This window comes from Vulpes lagopus, chromosome 10 (genome assembly GCF_018345385.1).
Source record: "Vulpes lagopus strain Blue_001 chromosome 10, ASM1834538v1, whole genome shotgun sequence".
In the NCBI taxonomy this organism is placed as follows: Eukaryota; Metazoa; Chordata; class Mammalia; order Carnivora; family Canidae; genus Vulpes; species Vulpes lagopus.
Window position 1 is genome coordinate 34,309,600 of NC_054833.1, and position 12,450 is coordinate 34,322,049.

Consider the following 12,450-nt stretch of genomic DNA (forward strand, 5'->3'; position numbering starts at 1 on the left):
CTCTGCGTCTCTCTCTCTGAGTCTCTCATGAATAAATAAATAAAATCTTAAAAAAAAAAAAAGAAGAAGAATAGGTAGTCACCTATATGCAGGGAGTAAAAAGTCTCTAGAAAGGCATTTCTACTTTCCCCAAATAGTCAAGTTATCCTTCCAATTTCGAGTTAAGCTCCGTGGCCTTCCTGTGTTCCTCTTTTAAAATATATGTGTTTTTTAGTGTGTGTAAGTTTAGCAGACATCCTTCCCCTCAGGAGGACGAGCGAGACCCTCGAGGAGGGAGGTCAAGGCAGGACAGACCTCTGTGTGGCCTACTATGTGCCAGACACGACACCACCCTATGAGCAGGACCGCCCCATCGTAGAAATAAGGCAAGAGCATCAGAGCAGATCAGTATCGGCCCAGGGCCACACAGGAAGTCACCGCCGAAGTCAGGTTTCGAACTCAGAGCTAGCTAATGCCAAAGTCTTTGTTTTTGTTTTTAAAGATTTTATTTATTCATTCATGAGAAGCACAGAGAGGAGAGAGAGAGGCAGAGACACAGGCAGAGGGAGAAGCAGGCTCCATGCAGGGAGCCTGACGTGGGACTCGATCCCGGGTCTCCAGGATCACGCCCTGGGCTGAAGGCCGCGCTAAACCGCCGAGCCACCGAGGCTGCCAAAAGTCTTTGGATCACCCCAAACTCTTTCCCAAAAAAGATCCTGAAAATGACTCAGAAAAGACAGATGCAGGCAGTCTCCAACAAGTTCAGTGGGGCCAGCCTGGTTCGGGCTGGTGGGCAGCCCTGCCTGCGTGAGACAGGCTCCGGGCCCCAGCCAGGGGAACCCACCTCCTTCCACACACTCCTCTCCCCCAGGGGCTGGACCCTTAGGGCTGCCAGCTGGTGTGTAGCTGCAGACTGCCCCTCCCCAACAGCTCACTGGGCACATGGCCTCCCACCCCACCCCTGGTCCTTCCTGACGTGCTGAAGCCCACGTCACTTAGCGCAGGCCTGCCTCTCAGCCCTCCTGGTTCTGGGAGACAGAGCCCAGCTCTGCTTTCCGTGTCTGATCCTCTGCAATTCTCGCAGGTGCTGAGCAACGAAAAGACCCTGACCCTCAAAACCGTCCGCCAGGAAGATGCTGGGAAGTACGTGTGCCGAGCCGTGGTGCCCCGGGTGGGAGCCGGGGAGCGAGAGGTGACCCTGACAGTCAATGGTAAGCCCCTACTCATGCGGAGAGGCTGGGAGGGAGCAGAGCGGGCTCGAGGCACCTCTGTCCTGGGCCTGGCCTCAAAGGGACTGTCCATGGTCCTGGGCCTTGCTTCCACCTCCCACCTGGGTCCATCCAGTAGTTCTGTCCACCTCTTAGAGTCTGTGTCAAAGCCCAGCTCTGAGGTGAGGAAGGACCTCGCTACTTGGGTCACCCTCCTCCTTCTCTGCTAAGGGGCCCCAGCCTTGAGAGTGGGTGCTGGCCACGAGGAAAGGGTCAGAGGATCACTAGGCAGCCAACTATCCCTTATCTACCCTCTGACCTCGACTGTGGGCCTGGAGGGAATTTAAGGGAGCATCTCTGGGACTCCTGGTTGGCCCCGTCCCATTGCATGACAGCTGCTCAGTCAGAGAGACCTGTCACAATTTCCATAAGACCAAGCATTCAGGGGGTTCCTCTTGAGGGCAGAGAACGTGTCTTATCACCTACCATAAAACCATTACAGCAGGAGAGGGTTTCAGATTTCTCCAAGAGCACAGATGATGGTCAGATGAATCATTTAGGGGACAGAGTATCAGATGGGCCTGGATGTTGGCATGTAGACGGTCTCGGAGAAGCTGGGTCAGACCCCAAGAAGGCTGGGGCACCAGGATGGAAATCTGATGTCCCTGCCATGCTACGCACTCGGGCCATGCTGGGCAAACAGAGCTGCTGGTTGGAGAGAGAGAGAAAAGCTCAGGCCAAGTCCCTCTGGTCTTTCCAAACGTCCTCACTTCCCTGGATTTTTGGGTTCCCTCTTCTGGGGCCCTGGTCCCACCAAGTCGGCCTCTGGTCAAAGCCCCGAAGCTCTGAGCCCCTGCAGGACCCAAGCCCCAGACTCACATTTGTAGGGCCCTGGGTGCTGGCCCCAGATCAGGGCCCTGAGGGAGGTTGCTGAGCTGTGTTCTAGAAATCTGCCCTCCCGGCTTCATCTGGATCCAGGAAGCTGCCCACAGGCAGCCTTGTCTCTTCTCCCCCTTTGCTAGGGAACTAAAGCCAGCTTGGTGCTTCCTTGGCCGCCCCCCCTCTGGCTTCCCCATCAGCCAGCCCCCCTCCACCTATTTCTTTTCCTCTCCTCCTCCCCCAGAGTCTGACAGCCCCAGAGGGAGGGTGAGTGTACTCGGACTCCGGGGGCACCTGCAGGCCACCTGTCCTGGGCAGACTCCCCTCCTGAGTCAGGAGTCTTGTGCTTTCCCCCTTGTGTCCCCAGGATGCCACCAATAAATTGGCACTGCAAGGCTAAAAATAACATCATCTGATCGCGCCTCCGTATATCCATGGCAACGCAGGCTGCAGCCTTTTCCTGCTGCTCTGGTGTCTGACACTGGGCCCAGGCGCCAGGCCCTGGTGAGAGCGGTGGCCTCCCCGCTGTCTGCTCTGGGGGCTGGCCCGTGACGGGCGGGGCTGGGGACCCCCAGACTCACGAGTGGTCTCCAGGGGCCCCCAAGCCTGAAGCTTTTAAAGGAACATCCTCATTTTAGGGGAAAACAAGGCAGATAAAGGAGGGACTGACGTTCCATTGTCACTTTAGACATTCAGGCATTTCCCAGCAGGGATTCAACGTGGTCTCTCCAGGAGGGAATGCAGACCTCAGAAGGACAGTTCTCCTGGAAGGGACACCCCAGCCTGGGCCCTGGCGGCCACGCAGGGTTGGATCTCCACCCCCTTCCTCAAGGATGGTGTTTAAATCCCCCTCCTCTGCCTCCAATCCTCCAGGCACAGGCTCCCCTAGGGCACCAGGAAGAGAAACACCCGAGGGATTGGAGTGAAGCAAGGAGCCGGTGTGTGTGTGTTTCTGCTGAACTGGGGTCATCTCGCCCTGATGCAGGGGGATGGATTAATGCCGAGGAGCAAAAGCTAGCAAGGAAGAGGAATTTTCTAGAGAACACATGGAGGGAAGATCTATGGGAAGGGGCCTGGACTGGGCTGACGGGACGGACCTTATGAAAGGATCCACAATGAGATGGGCTTCTCCCCACAACAAACCCCAGCTGGTGGGCGACAGTGACCCCTTGCCCTTTGGGGAGTAAACTGGCACAGGTCCTCATCACTGGTTTGGCTCCAACCCGTGGTCTGCAGGAAGGGGGAGAAGAACCATACTACCCTGTGCTTTGGCCAGCTCCACCTTTATTCTGATTTGGTTTTTCTTCTAAGATGCCGTTAAATGCTTATGCATTTGTCCAATCGCCCGAGAAGCCCCCCAGAGAATCCCTAGCTCCTGGGAAGTGAGGGGGGGTAAAGGGAAGGGTGTGCCCGTATCATCCCTTTCAGCCGGCAGCAAAACAAAGTGCCCTCCGAGTGCCTAAAACATCAAGCCCTCCTGCCTTTGGGCCAAAGGCTTCTTGGAGCAAGAATATGTAAGAGAGAGACTCGCTGGGCCCACGCTGGGCGCCGCCTCCAGTGGAAGCCCTTACCTGAAGGGTCCCCCCATCAGCCACACCAGCTCGGAGCTGTCAGCCGTCCTAAATGCAACGACAGTCACCTGAAAGTCTCCCAGTACGCACCCCCAACCTTGGCAGAGAGCTACTCATAGAAATGCAAATCTGTTTTAATTAAGGTGGCTAATAAACAGCAATTATGTTTGCAGCAATTTTTGTTTTGTTCCCCCGCATAATTTTGCCTCTCCTCCCCATCCCTTGCTCCAGCTCTTTCTCCTCTGTTTTCCCTCCTCCCGCCCAAGACCCTCAGGGATTGGGAGGGGCCTCGAAGGTCTCCATCCCCACACCCCTTGCTTCAGGCACCCAGTCCAGCCAGGAAGTTGGCTGAGCCAACAGCTGAGTCCACCTCTCCTCCCTCCTCCTCTCTGTGCCAGGTGGGCATTGCATGGGAAGGACCTAGGTTAGATGAAAGGGAGAACCGGACGGGAAGCTCTGCTCTTCTGGACTTTGGGGGGCTTCTGGACGTCAGGCTCCCTGTAGGCTCTCTAGGCTGTGGGACAAGGTGGATGAGACAGGTGCTCCTGGAGAACATCCATAACCATGTTTTTCTCTCGCTTCCCCATCACACACACACACACACACACACACACACACACACACACACCCTGGGTGGGATCATGGTCAGGTGCAGGTCAGCTTTGCAGCCATGGTCACGACACCTGGGCCGTCTGGGTACAAATGTGGAGGCAGGCAAGTCCGTGACCTGCGGGATCTCCTAAGACATGTGCGATGAAGGCTGTGTCCATGCCCAGTGCACCCCCCTACCCTGGGCGACCCCCTCCCTGGGTGGAGAAGCAGCAGCAGCAGCGTTAGGGCCCCTCCTCCCCGGTTCGTTAGGCAAGCGCGCCCTCTCCTGGACACGGGGGAGACTGGCTCGAATGGGACTCCGCCGGAGGCCGAGGGGATACTAGTTAGAGAGGTAACATTGCTTAGGTCCCTCAGTCTCCCACACTTCCCTTACTCCCTTTTTAGGTTTCCCACCTGCTTCATAAAGCTTTCCCCCATCCACCCGGCTGAATTATTCTCTCTCCTCCGAAGTCCGTTAGCACTTCCTCTGTCCTGCTCCCCGGTCCCGACACTCACATTTTATGACGGTTATTTATGTCCCCTGGGCTTTCTGACTCGCCATCCCTTGAGAGGTTTATGACTGAACACTTAATTTATCTTTGAGTCCCCTGCCTTGCACGTTACCTTGCACATACCGGCCTCCAGTAAATGTTTGCAGAACCACTGCCTTGATGGAGTGGTTCCAGCCGGGGCCCGCCTTTCCTGAATCCCTGATGTGATGCTATCTCCCCAACAGGACCCCCCATCATCTCCAGCACGCAGACCCAGCATGCCCTCCACGGGGAGAAGGGCCAGATCAAGTGCTTCATCCGGAGCACGCCGCCCCCCGACCGAATCGTGAGTGCTCTGGGGCTGGGAGGGGAGGCCGGGGGCACCGTGAGCACAGCCCGCAGCTTGGGACCAAGCCCGGGGCACACTTCTGAGCTTCCTGTCCTCCGGGGGGGAAGCTGTAAGAAAGACATCGTGAAGACGATGTGCTCCCAGGGTTGGTCTGCAAATGTCTTAACTCTGCTCTGCTGTCCAGCTGTGCCCCCAATGTAATGCTTCCGGCCAGATTCTGCGGCCTAGGAGCAGAGGGCCACACAGGTGAGGGGAGCAGAAAGGAATGACAAGTGATTGCTTCCCTTTCCCGGGGTCAAGGCCAGGCTTTGGCAAAATCTTAAACAGAGTTTGTGGTGTATGGTCGGCAATCCCCTCTATTTGCCCCCCAGGGTCATCGTCCTCTATTGGCCCTCACAGCCCTAATGCCCATGGAGAGCCCTGCCCCACTTACCAAGTTTCTCCCCTCACCCCCACCCCACCAAAAGTATTATTCTGTTTGCCCTCCCTTCTGCAAAAGTCATCCCCCAGGTGCCCTAAGGCAACCTGAAGAGTTCACGCTCTGGCCCAGAAACGGAGAAGGGTGAGCACTTCTAGCATTAGCAGGAGTCAGGAGTCAGATGCTATTTTTAGTAGTTCCTGATGCCTAGAAGGGTTCTGATAGAAGACTACCCCGGGTCAACTCCCCAGAGCCTTTGCAGTGGTGCCAGGGAGGGCGTAGGGAGCGCACACTGAGCAACAGGGGCGCGTGCGTGCTGAAGCTGTAAACGCTAAGGCTGTTGTCCTGTAAACTCCGATACTGTTAGGGCATTACTCATGTTACACACTTTCTCAGGCATTCGGCTCACTCACGGTCTGAAAAAAATTCAAATACCAACTGCAAGAAGTCATACAGAGAACTAATACCTATGCCTCCTCTCCCGTTCCCTTTGCCCTTTAATTTTTTTTTAAGTTATAACTGTAACCCATGCCTATCGCAGAATAATCCACTGCCTCTTGAGCATATGCACACCATCCTTCTCTTCATAGAGATCCATGCTTGGCCAGCGGTTCTCAACTCAGAAGACTTTGGCCCCCAGGGGACACTTGGCATTGTCTGGAGATGGTTTAGGTTGTCACAACAGGAGGGGTGCCACCAGCATCGAGTTGGTGGGGGCCGGGGATGCTGCTAAACATCCTACGATGCACGGGACAGCCCCCCTCCCCCACCGCAGTCCCCCCACCAGGAATGATCCAGTCTAGAATGTCCCCAGTGCCAAGTCTGAGAAAGCACTGGCACCTCACCCATGACCTCCAAGCATTAACCTGCACTGATTGCCGCATTCTCACAAACGCTGCGAGCCAGGGTATATGTGCCAGGGGCTTACACACTGAGAATTGTGAAACGGCTCCGAGAAAAATTAAGCTGCCAGCTAAGACAGCTAAGATGGTCACAAATACAAGTCTTGGAACATATCTTTGTCCAAATGAGCAGCGTAACAAAACTAGGCTCAGTGACTCCACCTGCCAGGGCAGCAAAAGGCCAGCCAAGGGAAGGGCTCTGATCGCTGGCACGGAGTTCCCTGTTCGCCCAGAAAATGTCCCAGGGCAGAGCCACATGAGGCCTCCCGTTGATGGAAATGCCCTCTGGGGCGGCCCCACCTCCTTCGTGTGTGCGTACATGGGTATGAGTGTGTGCGTGCGTGTGTTGGCGCGGTGTGTGTACGCGTGTAGTGACGTGTGTTTGTGTGTACTGTGTTCACACACATTTGCAGTGTGGTGTGTTATGTATGCACGTGCCCATTTGCACACATGCCCGGGGGTGAGCCCGGCAGCACCGGCCCTGGAACAGCAGCCCTGGTGGGAAGGTCTGCTCCTAACTCTGCGCATCTCGGACAGGCCTGGTCCTGGAAGGAGAATGTGCTGGAGTCGGGGACGTCAGGGCGCTACACGGTGGAGACGGTCAGCACCGAAGAGGGGGTCATCTCCACCCTGAGCATCAGCAACATCGTGCGGGCCGACTTCCAGACCATCTACAACTGCACCGCTTGGAACAGTTTTGGCTCCGACACAGAGATCATCCGGCTCAAGGAGCAAGGTGGGGGCCGCCAGGGCCACCAGGGGATGAGGGGACCAGCAGGCCCCCTCCCCGCCAAGGGCAGGGCCCCAGGCAAGGTCTTCCAGGCTCCTGAGCCTACAGAGCCCAGTTGAGGTTATAGGCAGTGTGAGCCTGGGGACAAGTCACGGCGCTCTTCCTGACGTGCTATGCAGCCTTGGTCGGGTCACCGAAAGTGGCCCTCCTGGGTCCAGGTCCCCCGAGGTGAAGACCTTAGCCCACACCAGGAAAGGAGAGAGAGAGAAACATGCTAGGGTTGTGGTTCTCCAGGGCAGTGTTTCAGGAAAAGGTGACCACAGAACAAGGCAAGCTGAGTGCCATGATGAGCCTTCCAGAAGCTTCTAAGGGCCCTGGATTCTGGGCACTGGGCATTTCCCTAGCGTCCTTAAGGGTGTGTGTACAGCCCATTGAGGGGTTACACCAGGACAGATATGTTGGGGAACGTGGCCCAGCCCATTAAGACCACAGGCCAATCACGTTACCTGAAAGTCCCCCAGCCGGTGCTCATGCCAAGCTAAGGGGTAACGCTTGAGCTGCCCCCAACCCTGGTGCATGGGGAGGTCAGGTTCAGATCACGGGCAGTTCCTCCGGGAGCACAGAGGACATATGGAGCATTGTGCTCTGCAGGGGGCTCCAGCCAGAGGGCAGCGCTGGGCAGGAGGGCTCAGAGCTGCTGGGTGGGCGAGAGGGAGGAGGAGGAGGGAGGAAGGCCCATCCCCGATGAGACCCCAGGTACAGAAGGCCCAGCTCCTGCTCAGAGAGATGCTGAGAACTCGAGTCCCTGCCTGAAGGTCTCACGTGGACCACGCGATGGGGCCCTCCGAGGGGCCCACAGCAGGGTGGTTTCGAGAAGCTTGGCAGACAGCCAGCAGCACAGTGGTCCTGAAATGGGCTCCAGATCTTGCCCCTTTGCCGGGGGGTTCAGTCTACGGCAGGCAGGGCGGCCCTGGCAGTGTCCCTCCCCTCTAAGATGAAGGCTCACCCACAGACTGTCAGGGCCTGGCAAGAGATTCTGGGCCAAGCAGGTGGTCTCAGCTGGACCCCTGGGTCCTCAGCGCTACCCTGTGGATCCGTGTCTCCCTATACCTCTTCACTAATAGGTGCTGCTTTGCATAATGCTTTGCACATAATTTGCATACTATCATCCACACATCATCCTAAACCCTCCCAGCACCCCCTCCCCGTTGCTGTCCTCCATGTCTTCCCCCCCAAGTACCCCACCCCCATGCCCTCCCTTTAGTGTTTTCACCCCAACCTCCCCAGACAACCCACACCCCGTCCCAAGCCCTCACTTCTCTCTCCGGTCCCTGCCCCTCTGGGGTCTCTTCTAAGTCAGCCTGAAAGAACGCCAAGTTCAGTTCAGCTAGCCTGGGTCCGTTGGGCGGTCCCGGAAACACGAGAGAGGAGGGAGCCCCTCGTCCCGATCCCCACCAGGTGGCCGGCCCCAGGCCCACCCCACCCTGGCCGGCCAGGCCCTGGCTGTGGACGCTTGCTTTATTTCCAAACAGGTTCGGAAATGAAGTCGGGAGCCGGGCTGGAAGCAGGTACGGAAGGAGACATGAGAACTCCCCCGGGCTGGGAGGAAGGGACCTCTGGGCTAGTGGGGGAGGGACCCTGAAAGGGGTAGGGAGGCCGCTGGAGGCCACTAACTTCTCTGCCCTCCCCCCACCTCCAGGCTTTAGGGCAGCCAGAGCAGAGAGAGGGCTTCCCGGCCAGTGGGGGGGCTAGAGACCCCAGAGACCTGTCTCCTCTGCAGCCCCTGAGCTCCTTGCTCCTCCCCCTCTGCTCCTCCCTCATCCCTTCTCTTCGAATCCCTGGGCTCCTCCCCTCTGGGGTCAGCTCGGCCCTGGCCTGGCCTCCCTCTGGTTCCAGGCTCTCCCGGACTTTCCCTCCCGCTTCTCAACATCATCACCAGCTTGGCCATGCTTCCCCAGGATGCCAGGGCGCCCAGCCCCTGGGCCTGCATCATCCATGCCAATCCATGCTTTCCACTCTCCTGCCTCCTCCCCAGCCTCCTGCTGCTCCCCACTGAGTGATCATCCAGCCCCCCGTGGGGCTGAGGCTACTGGGCAGGGCCTCCCTCCCCAGGCACCCGGCAGCAAGGTGGTCTCCAGGCTCCCAGGGTTGACTTGACCCCACAGGAGACAATCGCCTCCACTCTCTAAGCAGAAACCCAGAAGGAGAATCAGGACATTGCAAGCCAGACTCCATGGGGCCGACAAGGACCATGAAGAAAATTAGGGTTGGGTGGGGGTCCTCTACCCCAATGACCCTGCAGGAGCTAGGGCCCACCAGTTCCTCCATCAAGCCCCTTGTGGGGTCCACAGCCCCATTCCTGGGCAGACATGCACCTTGAGAGCAGCAGTCCGCCCGGAGAGCTCCTAGAGGCTGTGCACGGGGTTATCAGCTCCTGCTCTGTCCTCCCTCAGCCCCTCCTGGCGCTGGAGGTAGTGTCGCCCTCCTATCTCCATGTCACCTGTCTTCACACTCATCCACAGCTCCCTGACACCTTCCTTCATGGCTGAGATTCCTTGTGCCCAGTTCCTCTCCTTGGAAGGAGGGGAGGCTGGGCAGGTGGACAGCACCCTCCTCCAGCCACTCTCCAGGCAACGCCAAGAGGGTCAGCCCGAACGGGCGGCCTCGGCCAGGCCTCAGGTAGCCAGGCAAGGAGGAAAGACACACAGGCGGGCTGCAGAGGGACCGCCACCCCAGAGGTCCCCCTGCCCCGAGCAGACCCTCGCTCTCTGCGCCTGGCCCGCCCCCTCAGAGACAGTTCCCCAGAGAGGACGGTGTCCTGCTGGCTGTTAACGGAAGGAAATGTGGCCTCCCGAGATGCCAGGGTCAGAAGTCACCTTAGGTACTGCTGCCTGGCCCTCTAGTTTGGCGGAAGGGACATCAAGGCCTGGAGTGCTTATGGAACCTTCCATGGTCATCCTTTGGCTTTGAGCTCAGCTGAGACGAGACTCGGGTTTTTCCAAGGAGACTTAGGAGGAATCAAGGAGGAACTGAATCGAACCCAAATGAATAAAGTTCAAAAGTACGGAACCAATGCGTTTCCAAAGCTATTAAAACCTAAAGACAGAAATCACCTATTTACCAAAGCAAGCTCGCAGGTCTGACTGAGGTCTACTGAGGTCAGGTCCCCTTTCTCACTCCTGACTGTGGAGACCAACCCGGACACCCCCATGTTGAATCCCGGAGTGTTGTCGGCACCCGCCTTCTCCTGTCCCCTCCCCTGCCATTCTTACCGCGGTCTCAGTTTCGGCCACAACAGGCAGGTGATGAATGCACTGCTGTGCACGTCCTGGGGTGGAAAGAAAGTAATGGCACAAAAAATTAAAGTAGTGGCACAACCACCAACACTGCAGGCCCCAGGCACCTGCTCCTCCCGGAAGGGGAAAACCATGCCACCTCCCAGCTACATCTCCAGGGGCCAGGGCTTGAGGGTTTCTTCCTCTCTTCCTCCTTTAAAAGCAAACAACAGCAATGAGAGACTAACCCTGAGCCCAAGGCAAATCCCCCGACGCCCTGCAGTCGTCCACACTGACAATACAGGGCAGGTTAGGGGGCAGGGAGCTCTACAATGAATTTTCTTCTTCCTAAAGGTTCTGACCTGCCCGCTACACTTCTACCCAGACAGAACCAGGAGCAAATCCTTGACTAGGGCTCAGTTCCAAGGCTTTTTCGTGCATTCACTCATCTGAACCCTGTCCCAACCCCCTGAGGTGGGCACTATAATTATCCCGCTTTAGAGATAAGAGAGGTGAAGTAAGTTGCTCAGAAAACGTGCTGGAGTCCGTGCTGTCCGGAGCATGTGAACTTCGGAGGATACTGTGTGATGCAGCAGACGGGGCTGGGAAGCAAGTGGAGGCCTGGGTTGGCCCTGGCCTTCTGCAGCTGTGTGTCCTTGACCCAGTCATGCGACCTCTCTGGACCTCACTGCTTCCATCTATAAACAGGAGGCTCGGACTCAGCAGACCATTAGGTCTCCCTGCCCCTAAATTTTCTTTCTTTTTTATTTTTTTAAGATCTTATTTATTTATTCAGAGAGACACAGAGAGAGAGAGAGAGAGAGGCAGAGACACAGACAGAGGGAGAAGCAGGCTCCCTGTGGGGAGCCCCGATGCGGAACCCCAGGATCACACCCTGAGCTGAAGGCAGATGCTCAACCACTGAGCCATCCAGGCACAGGTGTCCCTGTATTTTCTAATTCTATTCCCAGTGGACAGTTCAGGGTTCCAAACCCTGTGCTCCAACCCATCTGCAGCCACAGAAGGGCCAGGACCGTCTGAAGACCACTCCCTACACGCATACGCACCCCATTAGCAGCTCTACTAGGCCAGGGCACTAAACAGCTACAGAAATTCTGCAGGGAGCGAGGACTTGCCTAGCTAGAGTTCTGGGCCTCTCTCAGGGAGGGCGACCAGGATCCCCTGAGGTCTGGCCGCGGAGGGAAAGGAGCAAGACTAGGCGGTGAAGGGCCCAAGGAAGGGAGCATTTCTCCTTAGAGAGCTGGAGGGAGCTGTGATCCCGACCACCCGCCCCCACCAGCCCACCTGAGCATCTAAGACTTGGGCCGCTGGCAGCAACGACCCTGATGCCCAGCAGGTCAGTGAGGAGAAGCTGTCTCGGCCTGAGAACTCTCTAGAAGCTGGTTGTCCATGTCCATCCTCTGTACCTGGGAACAGGGAGAGGAGGAGAGCTCAAGCCAGGCAAAGGAGGGAAGTGACTGTAGTAAAATCCAGGGCTTTCTACCGTCCAGCCACCGCATGATGCAAATTCCTGGTTTAGTACAGAAGGGAGTCACGCGGCACCCCCGCGCTGCTTCTCATCTCCGGGTGGCCCTCCCTGGCCCTCCCCACCCCGTGTGCGCTTGCCTTCGTCTCCACCCACCACTGCTCCCTCGTCCCCACTTCCGCCCACCCCCTCCTCCATCCTGAGCCCCGCTGGAGCTGACCCCTGTTGGACTCCACCTGGGGGAGTCCCACCCCGGGGCACCCCCCAGGAGGGCCTGAGTGCAGTGTTCTGGCCCCAGCCTAGCAGGGGCCGCACCCAGGGAACCTGGGTAAAGGCCCTGATGGGGAGAGTCGGGGTCCTGGGTTTCTCATGGGCGGTGCCTGCTTCTCTCCCGCAGAGTCTGTGCCGATGGCCGTCATCATCGGGGTGGCCGTAGGAGCCGGCGTGGCCTTCCTCGTCCTTATGGCAACCATTGTGGCCTTCTGCTGTGCCCGCTCCCAGAGAAGTACGGGAGGGAGACCCGGGATCTCAGGGAGGGGGACAGAGAAAAAAACCAGGCTTAGACTGCCCC

General features: G+C 57.6%; 1 protein-coding gene across 2 annotated transcripts in view; it reads left to right on the plus strand.

The window, feature by feature from the left end:
• KIRREL3 (kirre like nephrin family adhesion molecule 3) overlaps window positions 1–12,450 on the plus strand; it is a 540,945-nt gene that overhangs the window by 521,321 nt on the left and 7,174 nt on the right. The window contains exons 10-14 of one of the 2 annotated variants that reach the window (XM_041772894.1): window positions 1,064–1,190; window positions 4,965–5,065; window positions 6,926–7,124; window positions 8,651–8,686; window positions 12,277–12,384. In XM_041772894.1, the coding sequence (XP_041628828.1) occupies window positions 1,064–1,190; window positions 4,965–5,065; window positions 6,926–7,124; window positions 8,651–8,686; window positions 12,277–12,384 (571 nt within the window). The remainder of the gene's footprint in view (window positions 1–1,063; window positions 1,191–4,964; window positions 5,066–6,925; window positions 7,125–8,650; window positions 8,687–12,276; window positions 12,385–12,450) is intronic. The other variant, XM_041772895.1, reaches the window with a different exon arrangement.